The sequence below is a fragment of the Melanotaenia boesemani genome, chromosome 8, assembly GCF_017639745.1.
Source record: "Melanotaenia boesemani isolate fMelBoe1 chromosome 8, fMelBoe1.pri, whole genome shotgun sequence".
NCBI classification, from domain to species: domain Eukaryota; kingdom Metazoa; phylum Chordata; class Actinopteri; order Atheriniformes; family Melanotaeniidae; genus Melanotaenia; species Melanotaenia boesemani.
In genome coordinates this window covers 8,312,985-8,333,985 of record NC_055689.1, presented here as the reverse complement: position 1 = coordinate 8,333,985, position 21,001 = coordinate 8,312,985, and the positions used below count along the sequence as shown (strand labels likewise).

Below are 21,001 nucleotides of genomic sequence, written 5' to 3'. Positions count from 1 at the left end.
CCCCCCCCCACCCCGCCCCAGTCCCCCACTCCCCACCCCCAAAACAGCACCTTCCCCCCAGGGCCAGCAGCCAAACCCCCCGGGGCAGCCCGCCCACGCCCCGGGCCAACGCGACAGGCCACCCGGCCCGCCCCGCCCCCGGGCCATCCATGGAGACAGGGGCGCTTGAAGACCCCATCCCCCCTCCCTCCCCCACTAGTGAGGGAATATATTATGTGCTGTTTGCAATTAAAAAAAGAGGGTTAAAATTGGGGGGCAGTAACTGCATTGAGGAGGGGGTGGGGCCACCTGAGCAGTCCCACCCACCTGACCTTGCATGTTCCACCCCCCAAAACGTGTTTGTATGTTGCAAATGTTATTTGTGCTCAGTGACTAAGTGGAATTAAAAGCTGGGAGGCATGCTGCCGCTCGGCGAAGCAACGGGGCCACTATGATGACCCCCCTGCCCCGCCCAGCGCAACAAGCACACCCCCCACGGCCCTACCTGTGTATGTAGTGAAAAGTGGGGAGGGGAGGGGTCAGGAGATGTAGGTCCAGAGGGGGGTAAGCCTCCCCCCTGGAAGACGACCCGCCAGTGGCTTAGGGCGCCCCCGTCCCCCGCCGGCCCCGAAGGGCGTCACAGGCCCAGAGCAGGCACCCCAACCCAGGCACGCCACGAACCCCCCCAGGGGCCAGCCCCCAGCCCAAGGGGCCACTTTCCTCTTTCTGAGTGGGAGGGGGGCGAGGCAAAGGAAGGGAACCCCAGGCCCCCGCCCCCAACACCCAGCCAGGGCGCCCCCCAGAGGACACGTCCTAACCCCCTGCAAACGCACACACACTCTCACACACCTCTATACACCAACACCTCAATACGTGCACATACCTCCACACACACACACGTCACGCACATACCTATAAACACACACACCGGTGCCCACATACACACACACTCTCATACCCCTCCATACACATACACCACTACACACACACTCACATACATACCTGCATATACACACAAGCACCTCCATACATACTCACGCCTCCACCCACTCCTTCACTCCTCCACACACACCTCGACCTCCACGTGCACACACTCATATATACATACCTTCACACACACCCACATCCCACATAGACCTCCACACACACACCCGCACACTACTCACACACACACATACACGCACACACCCAGACCTTCATACACACCCACACACACATACAGCACACACGTCCCTCTACACCCACCCACACACCAGCATACCCACAGACACACACACACACACACCCACACACAAACACACCCCCACCCAGGTTCCGGGCCCTGCTTCTTAATGCATTCCTCTATTTAGTAGCACCAGAAGAAATAGGCTACTTTATGAGTAATAACTAAATTTATTTTACACAAATCTCACATTCTTTAAAGAAATGTATAGGGAACTATTTTTGGAAATACACAAACTAGCTTATTTATTTAAATTTACTGGAGATTAACCTACCTTGCTACAGTCTGAGCAATAAACTACCAGTTCACTAACTTAAGTACAGATCTGAGAGCACTGAGATCTGTGGACTCCATGATCTCTTTTAAAAAGCAGCTAAAAACACATCTTTTTAAACTTGCTTTTACTTAGTTTTATTTGTTTTTATTCTCTCTGTATTACTGTTATTCAGTGTTTTATCTTATTGTTAAGCACTTTGTGATTTTATCTTGAAAGGTGCTATATAAATAAACATTTACTTACTTCCTTACATGGATTAAAGCTGGAATAATTTATCTGGTTATCCAAATGCCACATTAATACACATAACTGCCCAAATACAAGGTTTCTATCCTTCAGAGTAGACCAGGGGTGTGCAAACGAACCTTTGTGGAAAGTCTCTGGACCTTACACAATGGCTCTAAATTCTTGGTTAAAAGTCCTAAAGAACTAAATAATAAAAAAAATAAAATAAATAGATATAGTAACATGCAGGGTTTTAACTATTTTTCTATTTCTTTCATGCTTTCAGGCTGTAGGATTGTCCTCTAAAATCATAACTCAGTCTATTTTATAATACTCATGACTGAATGTAAAACATTTTTTCCATGCATATAAACACATTTTTAATGAGTTTAATTATTTACACACATCTTTCAAATACATATGAATCCATAAAATTAAACCAAATGTTTAATGCATCAGAAAGTAATTCAGTCACTGTAATAAATTAGCCAAAAAATAAGGGTAGGATTTTATGGAGCATCCGATTTCAGCCCAATAGCGGATTGTTAATTAGCTGATCTTGCATTCATCTATGTGATTCACTAACTCCCAGTAAGGTCAATCTTCTCTTTGCTTATTTTTCTTTTCCCCATTTCTTCCCTTTTCCACAAGATGTGACCACTTTTAGCCAAATTACTAAGCAGCCATCACTGGTTGTAAATGGAGGAAATTAGAGACCATTTCTTACAAGATGGCACTTCTCTCCTTACATGATACAGTTTCACACATCTTCACGTTGTCTGTACTGTATAAGATTCCACTAAACACGCAGTAAAATGAATTGATCTAACTAAGTGCAATGCACTGGCTATTGTAAACAGCATCCCATTTGGATTAAGTTAGAAAATTTGTCATCCATGCTGTGCAAATGCTTGATAGATGGTTCTGGGGCATTGAACATTTGACATTTAAGAACTGTATTTCTCTGTGGATGTGAAGAGCTCCACTGCAGGCAAAGGTCTAAGCTGATGAACTCTACTCCTCTATTTCATCCACTTTACAAGAGGGAGGATTAATAAACTTGACATGACAAAGTGAAAACAGCCCTCTAATATGATCTCAGCTGTTATAGCTCCCCGGAGCGATTTCCAAGCCACCTTTATTGGGTTGTGGCAAACCTTTCTCTGTATCTTTATGACTCTTTATGTGTTTATCTCATTCCAACCATCCAGTACCGCTATGCTAAGCTGGTGCAGCCATCTATGTTTGGAGGGGAGCCGTGCAATTCTCATGGCAGCCAGGAAGAGAGCTGTGAAGTTTCAAGCCGCTACACATGCAACAACATACCTTTATGTGAGGGATTCCTCTGCAACAAAACAGGTATCTCCTGCCTCCTTTCTTAGAGAGTTGTCGAGCGACGCGTAGAATCAGTAGCTGAGCTGGATTTTGCTGCAGCTCGCTGGTAGTTCAACTAAATTCCTGTTTGCATAGTGATTCAGTTGCTTGCTATTTTTTTTTTTTTTTCTTTTATATAATCTACTGAAACAATAACCAATGCTGATCCATTTAAGCAAAAAATAATGTTTTTGTATTATTATTATTATTATTATTATTATTATTATTATTATTATTATTTTATTTTCTACCTCTCCTCTGTAACCCAACTCAGTGGGAATGCATCAAGCAGGCGGTACAACACAGTAACTCAGTGTCTAAAGGCCGACTTTAGAGGATAAGATGAGCAGGACAGAGCCTTGCTGACAAGCATAGAGTAAGATGTGTTTGGGCAGGGTTGGTCTGTTCACTTTCAGAAATTTCCACCCTCCTTGAGACAAAAAAATAATAAATGAAAAAAACTGAAAAACCACTTGTTTTACCTTTTTTTTGTTCCCTGAATCAAAAGGGAAATCAAACAATGAACCATTATCCATTCTCTGATTGGTGCTCAGAATAAAAATAGGGGGAAAAATGAATAGACACCTAGATATCATGTAGACGAACCACATGACCTGGAAGTCATATTTGCTCTGTCTCATTAGTTAACAACATCCAAAGCTGGGTTAAACTCATTACTTCTTCATGATTAATACATATAGAATATAATGTTTCATTACTTTTTTTTTTACATGTGAAATAAGAAAATGAAAAAATTGTTTTATATAATGTTTTTTGTTTCCACTTGTATCAGTATACCAATCATAATAGTTTATGGCTGGCCAACAATTTAAACCATCAGTGGGAGCCTACTTATCTTTCCAGGTGCAGCACGTAATAACATCAAAGCACAATGACAAAAATATTTGTATAAAAACTGTGTTTCTAGTTACATCTAAGCACTTTACTAAAATAAGTTTTGTTTTTATTTTGAGCCATTTGTGAGCCATTGTTATCTGTTTGCCATTGGTCCACACATGGTAGCCGCCATTTTTGAGCCACCATTTTTACTATGGTGTCTCTGAATGGACAATAAACCTCTGTGTGTGAAGTTAGGACTTTCTGTTTAGTTATTTTAGTGCAAAAGATATCCACCCAGGGGGAAGAAAACAAGTCTCAGAGTGTATAGTACAGCAGGGTTTAGAACAGGTCTATTCAGTTCAGTCCAACAAGGTCTGCAGGTCTTAGATGTTTCCCTGCTCCAACACACCTGATGCATAGAACTGAATCAAATAGCCCTAGTTTAGAGCAACGTTTCTACCATATCTGGATGCAATGCATCTCCAAAACTATATCTTTATCAAATAGAATACATTAGAAATTAAAGGATTACGTTGTTTCTAAGTTTTTTGTGGTTTTTTTCAGGAAAGGAAATCATATGCTGCATTAATATTGTGCTTGTTGTCCTTTAACGCGTTGGTTCTTAAACTTTTTGAGCTATGACCCCCAAGATAACATAACTTGGTGTTTGCAACCCTCACCCCCATGTGATGGCTTAAGCTGGATTCATACTCATGCGATGCGATTAAGGTCGGTTACCACTGTAGGTGTCATGTAGGTTCGAAGAGGCTCGACGTGCACCTCTTCCAGATCTGGTGTGCACCCCTGCTATGCAGACAGTTACACAGAAGTACTTACTTTGTGATTGGTCAGTTTGGGATTACACGTTTATGGATTTCTGGATCTTCTTGTTGAATTTGTGTGGTAACCACCATTTTTAAAAACACCCAATGCATCAAGTTGGTGAGAGGCTAATCAAATTGTTTCTTCGTTTGCTTCCACAAGCTAATAAAGACACTGAACCATACTGGACACCTTTGTTGTTTTAAAGCAGGAAATACTTACCAGAACTGAAGTAAACCATCAAAAGAACCTGTGGATTTTACCAGCGGATACCACCCCTGCTGCCATCTTCAGATCAGGAAGAGAAACTGCAACACAACACCAAAACGACATGTACCCCCAACGCTTGAGTGCAAGAGAAAACTCACCAGCGTCAGCTACGCCATAACTGACCGCACGCAGAGTATATCCAGCTTTAGAGATTAACTGGTCATCTTGCAGCCATCCTCTAAATATAAGCCTGGAAAACTGTTAGAATCTTCATAAATAAGAAGGATAAAGTGGTTTTTGGTGGATTATCACTGTGACAAGGCACCTACATGCCCCAAATCAGCTTCTCTCGTGGAGATAATGTCAAATCTAGATTTTTAATATGACATGTGTGCTAACTTTATTCATTAATCTGTTAAAAATTTAAGGGCTGATTTCACAGTTTATCTCTTTATTAATTGTTTCATTTTGACAGCGCTGTTAAAAATCACATATATATTTGATAAATGTAGGCTATATATTTTTTACAATTATCTGGCGACCCCATGAAATTATCTTGCTCAACTCCCAGTTTGAAAACCATTGCTTTAATGGAAAATATCTTGTCTTTTAATGTTAGGCTAGAAATTAAGCTAGAGGAGAAGGTCAACTTTTCTCTCATATTCAACGGGAAAATATGAAGTTATACATTGGAAAATATTTATTTTAGTTGTCATAAAGATAATAAACAGCTGAAACCAGCCAGTCTGGTTCTATAGAAAGGTACAAATAAATTAAAATGACCAACTTACAAACACAGTGTATTTTGCTTTACTGAATTTCTCCTTCAGGTCGCTGTATCCACAGAACTCTGCAGTGTAGCGGGGAGGATGACTGTGGGGACATGTCGGATGAAGTTGGCTGCAGAAAGATTACCAAACCATGCAGGGTGGAGGCTGAAGAATACTGGGGAATTGAAAACCTTGCTAAAGGGTGACCCTAATGCTTTGTCGTGTCAACAAATTTTGAAAAACTTCTGAAAATCTTGCTTTTCTTAAACCGGTCTCTGCTTCATTGTTACTGTTGCTGCTGCTTTTCTTTCAGAATCAACATCCTAAACAGCAATCTGGAAGGAGTAGTGCTTGATAATAGATACTATGGCGGTAGCTGCCAGCCTCATTATATCCAGGATGTCCCATTCAGGAGGCCTTTCAACTTACAGCAATACACACTAGAGGTGGAAATGGCTGATTTAAGATACCACATGTGCTTTGTAGATTGCAGGTTTTTATTATTTCCTTTTTTTTTTTTTTTTTTTGTGCTGTCCAATGTGCTGCAGAGAAACAAGACCTATTATCAAAAATGAGCAGCTGAATTTATGGATTATTAATATTTATCACTGTATTATTTCTAACCTTCTTAATTTTGTGTATGCAGCCTGGCTTTTGCCCTTTTATATTATGTTTAACGTGATTTAATAGCTTGAAGGCATACGGTCATACAGCACCATCCATGTAGATAAAACTCTCTGCTGGTGTTTTAATAACATATTTCTGCTGTCCACAGACAAAAGGCACATACGACTTCACGATGCAGTCTTTTTCATTATATACTGATTACATGCGCTACTCCATGGAGGCGACTTCGTCCAAAACCTCTTTCTCGATTGGTATTTCCGTTCCAGGCATTTTTAATTTCGGGTTCAGTTACAGTGACTCTAAATATAAGAGGTCTATTCAGAAGACTCGTCGTGCTTCTGGCAAAGTAAGAATTAATGGAAGTTATTTTATTGTTAAATTGGGTAATTTTGTAAAAAAAAAAATTATACTGTGTATAAATAAGCTCTCAGGAGTCATTTACCTGTTTTTTGATCCCCAGACCAACAGTTTTGTTAATGCCAAATCAGAGCTGCAGTTGGCCCAGTACATACTGAAGGAAAACGATTTGGTGCTCCACCCTGAGTTCCTGCAGCGTCTTCGCTCCCTGCCACAGGCTTATGTTTATGGGGAGTACAGACAGATCTTCAGAGACTACGGCACCCACTACATCACTGAGGCCACCCTCGGTGGAGAGTTTGACCACACCATCATCTTGGACAAGGAGAAGCTTGAAAAGTCAGGTGGGAGTGATTACCACACTCTCTATGTTTACATGGACAAATATCAGAAATTAATATGATCAGACATTCCAGCTGAATTGTTTACATGGACACTAGATACAGTGATCATTTAGTTCTCATATTTAATATGATCATAATGCTTTTGACATGTGCAGTGCCTGTTAGTTTGGAAGAAGTGTTTTCTGTTTTTTATTTAGAACCTTTGGAGCGTCGAAATGCTTGATAATCCTTAACTCTTTCAGTTTTTAACAGCGTATCCACCACAGTCCCGTTCTGTTTGGTTTTTCAAGTCTTCCCTGAAACTCATTACGTTATGTACCCCCCTCATGTTTCAAGGATGAACAGAGACAACATACACCACAAAATGATCTGAATGAGTGTACATATGGTTATATTTCCTGCTGATCTGTTTGCGAAACGGTTTAAAGCTCCCCTTTCAATCAGATTGAAAATTATTTCCAATCGAAGCCAACTGGATCAGCTGACATGTTCACATGACTCATTTTTATTCTGACTGGACATTCGATCATTTTAAAAGTACTCCATGTAAACGTAGCTACTAACTTAGATGAACAGAAATTAGACTAATAGGAAGGCTTTGCATATGCTTTTTAAAAGTTTGTGCAGTGACATATAAATCAATAATCACTCTGCATTTATTTCTAGATTATTCTTTGGATGAATTCAAGGACTGTGTGCAGGCAGGTGTTAAGGCTGGAGCGAACATATATGGTGTTTACGTATCAGTTGGAATTGAAGGTGGATCCTGTGATGGCCTTCTAAATGAGATGGGAGGTGAGGCTTATCATGTCTGAAAGTAGGTAGAATGTCCACCATTTTACACCTGAACTGTCATTCTGTCTCTTTCCAGAGGACACAAAGAATGGCAGAATGGTGGAGGACTTTGTTGCTGTTGTAAAAGGTGGTACCAGCAAAACCATCACTGCTTTGCTGTCTAAGAAGCTTCCTGATCCACACCTGATGAGACTTTGGGGTGAAGGCGTGCGCTTTAATCCTGCCTTAATTCGTACAAAAGTGAGAAATCCAGTCTGAATCATATATTTTTCTATTTTTATGTTGCGGCCATTCACGGTGCAATTTGTCTAGATCTCCTCTAATCTCAGCATTTTATTTAAATACATATATTTTACCATCACAGTTTGAAGCTATAATGAAACAATGCCAGACAATATTATACATGGCCAGTACTGGCACAAATACACATATTCCAAGTACAACTGAGCTGATCAATGGCAATTTGGAGAGCAAACAGCAAATGATTCCAAAGGGGGATGTGTGCCAAAGCCAAATAGACCTCCTCTCAGCAGCACAGTCAGGTTTCAGCACTAATAGGGGCTTTCAAGTTGGCTCAACACACATAAATAAAAAATAGACAAATTTTCAGAGGTTTTAATTGAAACAGTGGAAAGATCCTTGTTATTTAATGTTTATCTCACTAGATACGACCAGTGTATGAGCTGGTGACATCCAAAGACTTCACCCAAGCCTCCAACCTGAAGAGGAGCCTAAGGAGAGCCCTGTCGGAGTACCTGGAAGAGTCAAGTTCATGTCGATGTGCTCCCTGTCACAACAATGGAGTGGCTGTTTTAAAAGGTAACGACTAAAATTCTTCTATTTTTCTACCCATCATTTGAGAGAAAGTAAGGTTTACTATTCTCATTTTAAAGCTGATACTATCTCTCTTAGTGGGAGCCAGAAAGAGTAAAATATATTTTTTGGAGATTTGGTCTCAAATAACTGAAATGGGATGAAAATAAATACAGTGATGATAACAATGTCTGTCTTAACAGGCACAAGGTGTGAATGTGTGTGTCCTTCTGGGTACCGAGGAGAGAGTTGTGAGATCACTTACCGGAAAAAAGGTTAACAAATCTAAGTGCAGCATCCATATTCATTGATACATTCATTTTATTCATATGTACTAATCCAATAGAGACACTCATTTGAGGGTGATATCTTTTAGATATCGGTATTGATGGCAGCTGGAGCTGCTGGGGAGCGTGGTCATCCTGCGGCGGGGAGACAATGACGAGGACTCGGCAGTGTAACAACCCGGCGCCCAGAAACGGAGGCGCTGATTGCATGGGACTGCTGCAAGAGTCTTTTGAGTGCTGATGTCAAAGATCTCAAAATGATTTATAAAGTACCTTTAAACAACAAAAAGAAGCCTTTTGTGTCTTTTGGCTGTTTATAGTAATATGCAAAGTCTTTTTACTATTTTGTTTCCAACCAGCCGGACCTTCTTATAGTTTATTAAGTTTGTCTTGAGCAACACCTTTCCAAACTTTCTGAGTTTATTTTCTGAGGGAATTAGCTTATTTTAATTTAATTTCAGTCTAATCTTGTGCCTGAATATTTTAAGAGGTTGTATTGTTTTTTTGTTGGTTTATTTGTTGTTTATTTGTGTTTGTTTAGCTACTTAACACTCACCTATTAATTATTTAAGCACAATAGTCACCTCTAATAGTATCAAACTCTCACTCTGACAGAAGAAAGTTTACTACCTCTCTCACAATAAAGACACCTGACGCAAGGGAGGAACCAGTAAAAACTATTTTAACCCTTGTGCCATCCTCAAGTTTATTACTCTCTAGTAACCTTCATGGCCCAAAACTGCTTTAAAATTATAAAACCTCCATGTTTTTGTCTACTTTTTGTTTTCATTCAATCACTTAAAGAACTGATGATAGTTGACGAGTGAATTGTGTGTGTGTGCTTGTGTGAAATCATTTATGATTATCAAAATGTTTCTTAAACGTTGATCTGAAGGAAATTTTTTCACACACTCACAGCAAAACAAGAAATCTTGGGGCCCCTGATAGTCCTATGGCTCCATAGTAAAAATGACAAAAACACAAAAATGTCTTCCGTCTGCCACCAATAGGAAAGCAGTAAAATTTGGTGGAAGCCCCCAAAAAATGTACAATATCACTACTTTTCTTCCAAATGAAACACTGACATTGAAGAATGCAGAGTTTAAAACTCTAGTGACAGTGAGATTAAAATATGTAGCTTTAATGGAGGTCAATGGAACATTTTTGGCCATGAAGGTCATCAGAGGGACTATTTACTACATCAAAAATACTACTGCAATCAAATCAGTTTTGCTGGTAATCTTTGACGTATCCAAGCCTCACCACCACCAAAACCCCCATTACTCATATGTAGAAAGTAATTCAAGTTTATGTGGGTTTTATTATAATTATAATTATTATAATTATAATAATAATAATTAATATTATTATTATTATTACTATTATTATTATTTCCCTCAGGGGAGCATAAAATGACTCAGCAGATTAAAACACTTACAGTAAAGTGAAGTTTTGAGTATTTTGAAATATTCTCCAAGGAGTCTGTGAGGAGAAAAACTGAGGAGTCATCTCAACATCCTGTTACTAAAAGAAAAAAACTCCCCGTTTGCTGCCATAGTGGGGGATGCTTGAAAGCACATGATTTGGAGTCACCTTAGAGCATGCCTGGTTGAGCATCAGCACTGCTGATCTCTGCCTCTTAGTGCTTAGTTTACATGTGGCTCGGTAGCTTGTGGCCAGTCCACATGTACAGTACTGGAATCCTGCTGAAGCAATATGTCTTTATTTTCTAAAATAAGCATGAATTTAGAAGTGATGCAAAAACAATCCAAAGGGGCCAGCTTTTGTTAATTTTTTTATTTTATGTTTTTTTAATGAGTGCGGTTGGGATTAGATTAGATTAGTTTCTCTTAGTCCCGAATAGTGTTGGAACTCATTTAAGCCTGTGATCAGTATTTAACATTTACCAACGACGATGACCGTCGCAGTTGCAGTGAATACCATAAAAATTCTGATAAATGCCAAAGACAGCACACTTTGGCATACATGCATAAAAATATTATGTTTTCTCCAATGAGAAAATTGGGGGGGAAGGAGATATTAACTGAAATCTTTTACCATAGTGTGCAGTGTTTTATACAGTGAGAAAATTTTAGGACATATGATCAAGTGATGATGAAAGTCAGAGGGACCAAAATGCGTGAGACAGTGTCTGGGAGTTCATTCTTCAATAAAGAAATTGCTGGAATTCGACAAGTGGAGGACAAAAAAAAAGTGTCAGGCCTAAAAATACTATTTCCCAGCATTTTTAGATTCCCAGGATCTGAAAATAATATCTTGAAGAAATAGGAAAAGTAACCCAACAATCTGACACATGACCTAAGAGATGCACCTGCACCTTCAGCTGATCCATCTGTTCAGTGAAGCCTCATCAGAAATGGTCTCTGTGAAAGAATGGCTGTCAAAAAGTCATTCTTAAAGGAAGGGGAAACAGGAAAAAAAGGCTAAGGTATCCCAAATGGCACAAGAACTGGACTGAAAATCAAATGAATCCTCCCCAAAGCCCAAATCTCAACATTACTGGAGCAGTGTAGAATCATCTGGACAGAGAATTTAAAGAAAGACAGCCAACATCAACATCTGAAGAGCTTTGGGATGTCCTTCAAACAATCTGGAGAACTATTCATAAAAACTACTTAAAGAAATAGCAAAAATCACTGCATTTAAAGGACGGCTGAAGACTGTACAGTACTGTAGTGTGTTCACGATGGTTCATATCTGATTGAAAACATATCTAAAGGGAAAAACTTTGAGTATCTTAAAATGGATGTTAAATCATGTGTTTTTTTTTCTTTAAATGCACTGTCCTGGATTCAGCTGCTTTTACACAGACTTAAGCTCCACATAGCACATAAAGTAGAGATGATGCTCTAGAAAGACAAGCACATACACAGAGAGGACAGAACACAGGTTTATTTCTCATTCTGACGTGATCTGTAAAGCTACATTTTATAGCTGGTGGCTCTTGCAGAAGAGTTTTTGTGCTCGCTCTGCTCCCAACCCCATCTTCAGCTCGCAGAAAAAAAAATCTTTTTTAGCAGTGCCGAGTTTGAGTGGAGGAGCCCAGGCAGAATGCTCCACCTCCATCTGGTGCAGGATTATTACAGGACCTTGACCTAGTCTTCCTCCCTGTTGTGCAGGAAGACCACGTCCCCCAGCAGGACCACAACCCGTCAGTCTTGGCATCTGTTGTGTGAAAGTTGATTTTAGCTTTTGCTAAGAGAAAATTTGTGCAAAATCTTACCCCAACACACAGTTAATTCTATCTTCCCTGAAGGATTTCGTTTTCACTTTAAGTACAAAGCATTTAGCTAGTATTTCACTGACCATGGCCTTGCAAAACAATTGTTTTTCTGTGAGAAATGAGATACATCTTATAGGGTAACACAAAGGAAAATCTTCTATTTACTATAATGCTGTGCTGGCACATTAAAGCTGTAAAGGTTAGTGTCATATCTGTTCTATGGATGTTAGAAGATGTATCAGATTCTTTATAGGTGATTAAATTAAACCTTTAAGGGGAAAAAAGTTATATAAAAGGTCATATCATCCTACAGGGCTTCTTTACTGGCTCTTTCACTGGAAGCACTGAATGCATCAAAGAATTGACAAACTCAAAAGATCATTGAGGTGTTTTGCAGTGTGTAGCAAATGTGTTGCAGAGTGGCAGAAAAGTAGGTTTGAGGTGGAGGTTTGGGGTCATTTGGCAGGTCAACGACCTGAAGCATAAACTGGAAGACAGAATGGTTGAAAACCGGCCAGCAGAAAGCCATGACCTGTGGGGGGTTGAAACCTTTTGAAAAGTGGAAAAAAAAACAACTTTAAGCTGCTTGAGCGTGTAGCAGAGGGTAGAAACGAATAGCAGACAAAAAAAGCATTTTACTTTTCTAGTTTTTAATAATATTGGACATCTTATGAAAATATTTGTTGTACAGAATTGTTTCATCACCATTTACTTATATTGAAAGCTGGTCAGTGCAGGACCTAAGGACTGCACTGACCAGCTGTTTATACATCTATTTTTAGTCTGTCATTCACACAATATTTTTCCTCTGTGCTTTAAGAGATCCACCATTATCCCTTTACCAGAGGAAAATAAAACCAACCTGCTCATATCACTTTGTAATGCTGCCCTCCCTGATGATGAAGTGTTAAAAAATGATAGGTGGCTCTGGATGGGAGAAGTGACTCTTGGTCAGATGTGGAAGAACCCGGTACAAGTTGGGATCTGATGCAGCTCCATATGTTGCTGCTAGAGTTCTTCTACATTAACCAAAGGATGAAAGAGTAAAATAAATATTCTATATTATATATATATTTTTGACAAGCACAGAGTTTTCTGTGCATCTGTGCCTTTCACTCACATACAAAAAGTGTTTTAGGGAACTGAGAACAAACTTTTAGAAAACTTTAACAGGATAACTGGCAGCATCAGATTGTATGTCACCATCTGTGTGGCTTCCATCACAATTTGTGTTGTTTACTCCTTTATTACCATGGCAACAGCAGACATAACCAGGATTGTGCTGGTACTTATGTTGTTAACAAGACTTTTTATAGGTTTGTAAATACATATTCAGTTAGTAGCCGACTATACTGAACAACGAATGTGTCACAACACATTATAAAGCTCTGCTACATGAAACAACACATTTCATTCAAAAGGTGGAGACTGAATCGCTACAGCATTTCAATTGTGTCAATTGTGTGGCTGGATGAATATCTGACACATGGCTATACAACATTAGTGAGGATGCTAATATCTGACTCCACGTGGCTGAGTGCTGTTGTCATGAACCTGGAACACTAATGCAGCGCTGCCAGCAACAGCCACACACAACTGAAGGCATCTTGAGAAATGCATATGCAAGCTTTTACAGTGGATTTTCACATTAAAGTCAGATGCAAAACACTTATTTATAGTTATCATTGTGACCATCAAACCCAATCTGTTCTGAATTCAAAGTAAATCAGGAATCAGTGTGTTAACGTGAATGTAAGCTCAGTGTGCATATTCCTGACACATGAGTGTACATAGAGTAAGTTAGAGTGTTAATCTTAGCAGACAAGTGAGGAAAATCAAAGTAACCTCTGCAACAGTGAAAGGCTTCAGAAGCTACGACAGTCTGGGCATCGTGTTGTTCTGTTACACAGTGTGACTGCAGAAACTCTTAGGGGAACAAAGCTGTGCATAACAACCCGGCCAAGCCTCCAGTAATATCACACAGAATGGTTCACGTTGAGGACATCAGCTGATTAAATGCATTTTACCCAGGACATGGACTTATTCAGTTCCTTTAACCAGGTGGACTGATTGGCCTCAAAGTATTGGTTAGGGAAAATCCACATCCTTCAATCAATGGAAATCAAATAGAGTGAAGCTAGAAACTGGGCAGAACCAGCTGATAGATCTTTCTGATACCAGTAAAGCTCATGCTACCATTTAGCACAGATGTGCACGAATACAAAGTAAAAAGCTACTAGCATGGCATAATCTTTAGGTTAAATACTTAAGAAAATCTGCATGTTTAACCTTTTTGTTGATGTTTACCATGTATTGCATGACTACTTAAATGATAAAAATTGCTCAAAGGAAAGAAACCATAGAGGATTTTTAACTAATATCCTAACGATCACTGCTGTAAGTAGCTGGGGGGAGTTCTGAGGGGAAAAAAAAAGACTGCCTAAAGTGTTCTCATGAATTGGTAATGCACAAATTAGAGCTAAAAGGCAAGTTAATACTTGTATTTATCAGCTGGATGCAAACATAACTAGTTGTCAATGTTGGTACATGTGTACAGGATGTCGAAAAAGTTAGCTAATTTTACATTTGTCTGAGCTGTTCTTGCAAGTTTTACAACACGTGCAAGAAGATTATGTCTACAAATTAAACTCACCTCTTCTGAGTGTCCTCTCACAGGCCTTTCCCTGAAAGCCTGACTTACAGAGGCACTTACAGGAGGTGCCTGCAAGGACAGGCATCCCGTTGTGCCTGCAGGGGGAGCAGCGACACGGGTCAAACTGCTGCAAATACTCATCCAAGGCCCTCTCCAAGTTGGTCACCCTCGCCCCTGCATGGCCAGCAGCTGTGCTGAAGCGAACAAGCTCATATATCGGCATGAGCTAGGGACATATGTTTGGAAAGAAACAGAAGTCAAGGAGAAAAGAGAAAAGCTAGCCAGATCATGGTTGAGAAGTGACCTTCTTTGTATTCCTCTCTTAATTATGCTGATTATCCATTAAAGTCAGAGCACATGAAATTACTGTTTTCTTCTTTTTTCCCACATTTACCTCAAAATCAATCAGTGCAGGGTGGTATTTAAGAGATGCTCCCCATTTCCGGTATGTGTCCGTGTCCCTGATGACCAATAGGCCAGCACTGGTCTCTGTGACTCCCCCCTTCACTGACGTGATAACATCCTCAACTACAGAAGAACTGGAAGAGTTGCCTACCAAAAGAAGGTGATTTCAAAGACTTCACTATAGGAGAATTAATTTTTATCATTTAGGTTGTATTCAAATATTACAAGGAATTAGTCAAAATTAAAACCAATAAATCAAAAATTCAGATTCCTTACTTCTGACGGACTCAAATGTCTCCCCACATCCTTTTGCTTTTATCTTTCCTCCGACTGTTATTTCATTGGTAACTGGATAACTTATACCCAAAGACGCACCAATGCACAGCTCAGTCCTTTCAGAGTCGACATCTGAAAGAGTTAGAGAAGAAAAAAAACAAGTGTTACTTTACATTTCTTCTTTCACTTCATTAACAAATAGAAAGTTTCAAAGTACTTGATGTCGCCATCGTTGTTTTGTTTAAAACAAACACATATTCCAGGTTTCCGCCCATGACTCCCTCTGTGACATAGTGGGTCCCAAACGTTTTCAAGAAGTTGGAGTACATCCCAAAGTCATATTGCTCAGGAAGATCCATGAGTGCAAAATAAAAATCGTCATGAAGCATCAGATCACTACTTCTCATCTTGAAGTGGGCGGTTTGCACTTTGGACCAAAGCCTGACAAACCCAAGCTCCTGGAAACAAGCAAAAAGCAAAAGAAAAAGGAGGATATTAACATTTTAGTGGAGAAGTGAAACATTTACTTTTCAGGAGTAATAAGCAGGTTTATACTCTGTCTTGAACATACATCATCATTTGTAGTTTAGAATGTTTTGTCTTGCAGTAGAACATATAAAACTATGGATATTCAGTTTTATCTTTGACAGATGGCATTTAGGTTTTTTGGACACTATAAATAAACAAGACACATATTGTAGTTTCTGATAAGCACCTTGTATCTTTAGAAAGAAATTAAAAGCCATTTATGACTCTGTTTTTATGCAGCTCAGTCTCACAAAAAAAAATCCATTAATACTAGGGCTGTAAAATTAACATGTTAATATTAAAGGATTAATTTGTGGAATTAGCTCGTTCATTTTCTTAATTTACCGCATCCACAGTATGACTCATTTGATATGTCACACAATTAGCCCCTCAGTCGTCCTATCTAATGTTCTGGTCAACACTCCTGACCAGTTGATGGCAGTAATGCACCACAATAATGAAAAAGAAAAAAGAAAAACTCCAAAAGAGGTAGAAGAATAGGAAGAGGAAGAAATAGTTGCATCTGTGTTATGACTGATTGTGACCAGAGTGCAGTAAAAAAAAAAAAAAATCTGAAAAACCTGTTAGCCCTTTACATGGGAAGTTTGAGAGTTAAAAAAAAAACTAAATAAAAGAAAGACGGAACAATTAATAAAAACGCTTCTATTTGCAGACAGACAACGTCTCTTTCAGCGAAGGCCTTGCAGATTTCAGCAAAACAATGCTGAACCACATCCCGCATCCATCACAACAGCATGGCTCCACAGGAGAAGAGTCCAGCTGCTGAACTGGTCTGCCTGCAGTCCAGACCTTTCACCAATACACAACATCTGGAACTTTAAGAAATCAAAAATCCAGCAATGAAGGTCCAGGACTGTAGAGCAGCTAGAATCCTGCATCAGACTAAAATGGGACAACATTCCTCTCCTAAAACTCCAGCAACTGGTCTCCTCACTTCCCAGATGTTTACAGACAGATGTTATGCTACACAATGCTAAACATCACCCTGAAACTACTTTTTCAAGATGTGATGTTTCCATCAGATTCAAAGTGAGCTAATACTTTCTATGAAATGGTAAAATGTCTCAGTTCTAACATCTAATATGTTGTTTATGTTCTATTCTTAAAAAAGTATTGGTTAAGGTGATGTGCAAATCATTTCATTTTTTTTTTTTATTTACATTTTATATAGCACCCAATTTTGTGGGGAATTGGGGTTGTGAAATGAATTAACCCTTCTTTAATTATGATGCATTTAAAACAAACAAATCTGCTGTTCTTGTTGGTCTCGACATTTTACCTTATTTTCATACTTTGTTACATTCTTCAGAAACTCTGATTCGCTGCTGCCGCTCAGTCCAGCTTCCACATAATAAACCCCAACAGTGACCCCAGCATTGACAGATGAAAAAGTTTTCCTGGCTTTCAGCATGCTTTCCATATCTTCAAAATATTCATGGGAGCCCTCTGTTGTAGCTTCAGCCTGAAACGGGTTCAAATGTTAATGTTAAAAGGATATTTTCTTTGAAACTAACTACTTAATATATCAGACAGAACAAAAAATAAGTAGGTACCACAAAACGGTAGTTGTGGTAATTATAAGGCTTCCGGTAATTTTTCACTTCATCGTTGTAGTGCAGGCTGTCACAGAATGCATCATACTGGAATTTTCTCCATTCACCATTATAGACATAGTCACACATTCCTCCAAAGTACTCCGGGTCAAGTACTTGATTCGCAAAGTCTCCAGTTAGGATGTTGTAGCTTTAAAAAGGCAGAAAGTTTTAAATTAGTATTACAACTGAATATAAAAATATGAAGACAAAGTGTTTTTAAGGCAAACACTTGGATATATGAGTGATATTAGTGTAGGTGTGTTTTAAAAATAATGATTGCAGGGGTTTTAAAATTGTGTTTCAAAAAAATGTTATCTCCTAATTGGAAACATCAAATTAACCCTTGAGAAACCATTAAGAAAAACTTACACTTTTTACCCTTGGGTACTAAAATGGTACCTCTCATAAAAGTGTCATAAAAATGTGATGTATATATATACATATATATATATATATATGTTTATATATATATATATATATAGAGCCACTTTTTTTACATCAGATCTTCTCAACAACTGAAGACAACTGAAGATTTAAAATGTAAATTTTTTGTTGTTTTTGTGTGTTTTTTGCCCTTATTGTCATAAAAAATACCCTTTTCCATGAGAAAAGCAGAGTATTATGATATATGAATAATATAAAGTATCAAAAATGTGTTTATAATGTGATTCAAAGGGACCAAATCAGTTCTGATGTAAAGAGTTTTCAGATAATGTTTGTCTCCAACACAAAATTCAGTAAAGGAGATCATGAAGTTTTAAACATAGTAATAATAATATAAAAGAACTATTCTGATCAAGTTTCATACAATTGGCCTTTAAACTTGAACAGATATTGAGAATCAAAAGCACAAAATAAACTGAATGTTCACATTTTGTCCTTAAATATGCCTCAAATGTTAAACCTGAATTCCAGGGTTATAGTTCATGACTGTTAATCATGTTTCATGAACTATATAATACAGTTTATAAAATAAATAATAACAGTGATTGCTATGCAACGTTTACCCTTGTGTGCCACGTTTAGCACCAGGAATTGTAAGGAGGGTGGCACACTTGTCCTGTCTTCGGTTAAAACTTGTACATGCATCTTCATCAGAAAAATCACCACAGTCATTTTCTCCATTACATTTAAGGGACTGGCTGATGCAGCGCCCTGGAAGGACAAATGGAGATTTGTTTACTACATGTCGAGTATATTTGTGCATGCTAACAAATAAATGATGCTTTACTTGATCAAATGTGTTATCTGAGTGGACATGGGTAGAACTTGCCTGAATTTGCACAGGTGAAGCTCTCGCCACAATAATCAGGCACCATACACTGTGTGGTTGCTCTTGGGCAGACCAGACTGTCCCACAATGTGTGGACACACTGCGACCCACCAAACTGTGAGGGTTTCTCTAAGAGTCGGTAACGAAACTAAAAAGACATTTCAAAATGTGTTAAATCCCTTTCATCATTCATGTTCTCATGTAACAGCTAAATACACAATGAAACATATAAAACCTGAGTAAAGATTGGACACGTATTAAAATATAACTGCTAAAGCTCAAAGTGGTGAAATCATCCAACACCCTCATACATCACTACGGACACTACGGACAGCTGTGACCATTTGGGCCCATTTCTCCATGTCATCTGATCAACATTTTGGCTGTGTTAGTGCATATGGCATAATGTTTAGTCTCCCTCTCGACAAACTTTGAAATTCAACTTTTTATTTTATTTTTCTAATAACTCACACTGTTAAATTTTTTTCTACCCACAAGAGTCATTAAACACTACTTATCCACTTCCCAAAAACTTCTATACAAACAAATTAATTTTGTTTCTGCATTTTTCTGCATGAATCTCATAAACAACTTGAGACCTGATCAAAACTACCAAACATCCAAATATCTTGAGGATTTTAACCCTTTAAATGCCAGCTTGATTACTTGTCTGTTGTTTGTTTTAGTTTTTTATAGTTTTTCATTTTATATATAAAAAAAAAAAAAAAAAAGTTATTTACTATAAAACAAATTTTGTGTGGCCAGTAAATTTTTTGTTTTATTTTATTTTTTAATCTGTCTTGGATAGATCAAATATTGGCCAAAATATTGATTTTGAATAATTATTAGTTTCTGTGTAGTATAAATTTTAAAATCTACTACCCTCTTAAGTCGTAAAACAGAAATGTCTACCATTAAAAAACTGCTTTAAAAAAAAGCACAGATTAATATTTTTTCTGCTTTGTTGAGTTAAATCGTCAAAAATCTTCAAAAGAAATTTGCTTAAAAATTTAATCCATAAAGAGAACATTTCTGTCTTTAATGACTCAAGATGGCAGTAAATTAAACTAAAACCTGAGAGTTAAAATCAGCCAATTCCAAGAGAAGTTGTGTAATGTGTGACTATGTAAAAGGTCCTGAAATGTGTATTTAAGAGAAAGCTTCCAGGAGCATGCAGAAACAAAGTGCAAACAAGGCTTGCCTTTATCGATCCTCCAGATTGCTAATTCATTGCTCTCTTTCAAAGTCCTGATTTCAGATACTGTCCAAAAACTGTTGCATTGTGATTTTGAAACCATCTTTAAAACAAAACTTGTGATTAGAATGTCAATTAATATCTTAGCTATTTGTGTAGTTTGGTTAAAAAATTACCGCTTTGTCTGTACAGGAGTTACATTGTGTCCAAGATGACCAAGGCCCCATTTTACACTCGATGGGCACTGGTGTGTTCACAGATCTGGCCTTCCTAAAAGCAGGTGAATATACTCACACATTATTTTATAGAATCATACATATTACATTAATGCCTCAAATGACCTGCATGGAGCATTTTACATTAAAGAATTTGGTTTTAAAACAAAAGGGACTGCACCTGGCATTAGGATTTGTCCATGGTGTCCTGGATGCATCCACAGTCGTGCTAAAGTTGACGAAGAGATGCAATGTGCAAAAACTCAGAAAGACATGAATAAATGTCCCCATTTTGAAAATGAACTACTCCAAAGCTTTGATATAGTACATAACAAAAGAAGATCTGTTGTGATTCTGGAGAGGATTTCCACAGCTGCAGTCTTGACCAACCACAGTGAATGATTGATCAAGAGTAAACACATGGTCTTACAAGAGTAGGGAAAGTTTTTTTTTCCTTAAAAATCAATAAATTCCACTTCATCTTCACCCCCACAAACAAATTAGGACAAAAACAGCATTATTTTTAACAGTAAAATAAGTATTTATTATTGTTAGTGGAAATAGTGAATACACTCTAGTGTTTACAGAATTTAGAAGTACTGGTAGCTGTAGTATTAGTATGAGAAGCGAAAGTTATTTTAATTTATCTCTGCT

General features: G+C 38.3%; 2 protein-coding genes across 2 annotated transcripts in view; one reads left to right on the top strand and one right to left on the bottom strand.

The window, feature by feature from the left end:
• LOC121644329 (complement component C8 beta chain-like) overlaps nucleotides 1-9,841 on the top strand; it is a 71,234-nt gene extending 61,393 nt beyond the window's left edge. Inside the window, exons 17-26 of the mRNA XM_041992205.1 lie at nucleotides 2,915-3,062; nucleotides 5,780-5,921; nucleotides 6,033-6,165; nucleotides 6,495-6,692; nucleotides 6,807-7,047; nucleotides 7,714-7,842; nucleotides 7,919-8,082; nucleotides 8,508-8,661; nucleotides 8,859-8,930; nucleotides 9,032-9,841. Coding sequence (XP_041848139.1) covers nucleotides 2,915-3,062; nucleotides 5,780-5,921; nucleotides 6,033-6,165; nucleotides 6,495-6,692; nucleotides 6,807-7,047; nucleotides 7,714-7,842; nucleotides 7,919-8,082; nucleotides 8,508-8,661; nucleotides 8,859-8,930; nucleotides 9,032-9,183 — 1,533 coding nt within the window. The 3' untranslated portion in view covers nucleotides 9,184-9,841. The remainder of the gene's footprint in view (nucleotides 1-2,914; nucleotides 3,063-5,779; nucleotides 5,922-6,032; nucleotides 6,166-6,494; nucleotides 6,693-6,806; nucleotides 7,048-7,713; nucleotides 7,843-7,918; nucleotides 8,083-8,507; nucleotides 8,662-8,858; nucleotides 8,931-9,031) is intronic.
• A 1,999-nt stretch (nucleotides 9,842-11,840) lies between these two features.
• Nucleotides 11,841-20,742, bottom strand: c8a (complement component 8, alpha polypeptide). Its single transcript, XM_041992241.1, has 11 exons — nucleotides 20,529-20,742; nucleotides 20,309-20,402; nucleotides 18,938-19,085; nucleotides 18,672-18,819; nucleotides 17,623-17,812; nucleotides 17,349-17,531; nucleotides 15,738-15,978; nucleotides 15,521-15,652; nucleotides 15,234-15,391; nucleotides 14,840-15,065; nucleotides 11,841-12,128 (listed from the first exon to the last, which is right to left on the bottom strand). Exons 1-11 carry the CDS (start codon nucleotides 20,636-20,638, stop codon nucleotides 11,977-11,979), a joined length of 1,782 nt encoding a protein of 593 aa, XP_041848175.1. The 5' UTR covers nucleotides 20,639-20,742; the 3' UTR covers nucleotides 11,841-11,976.
• Nucleotides 20,743-21,001: the final 259 nt, after the last annotated feature.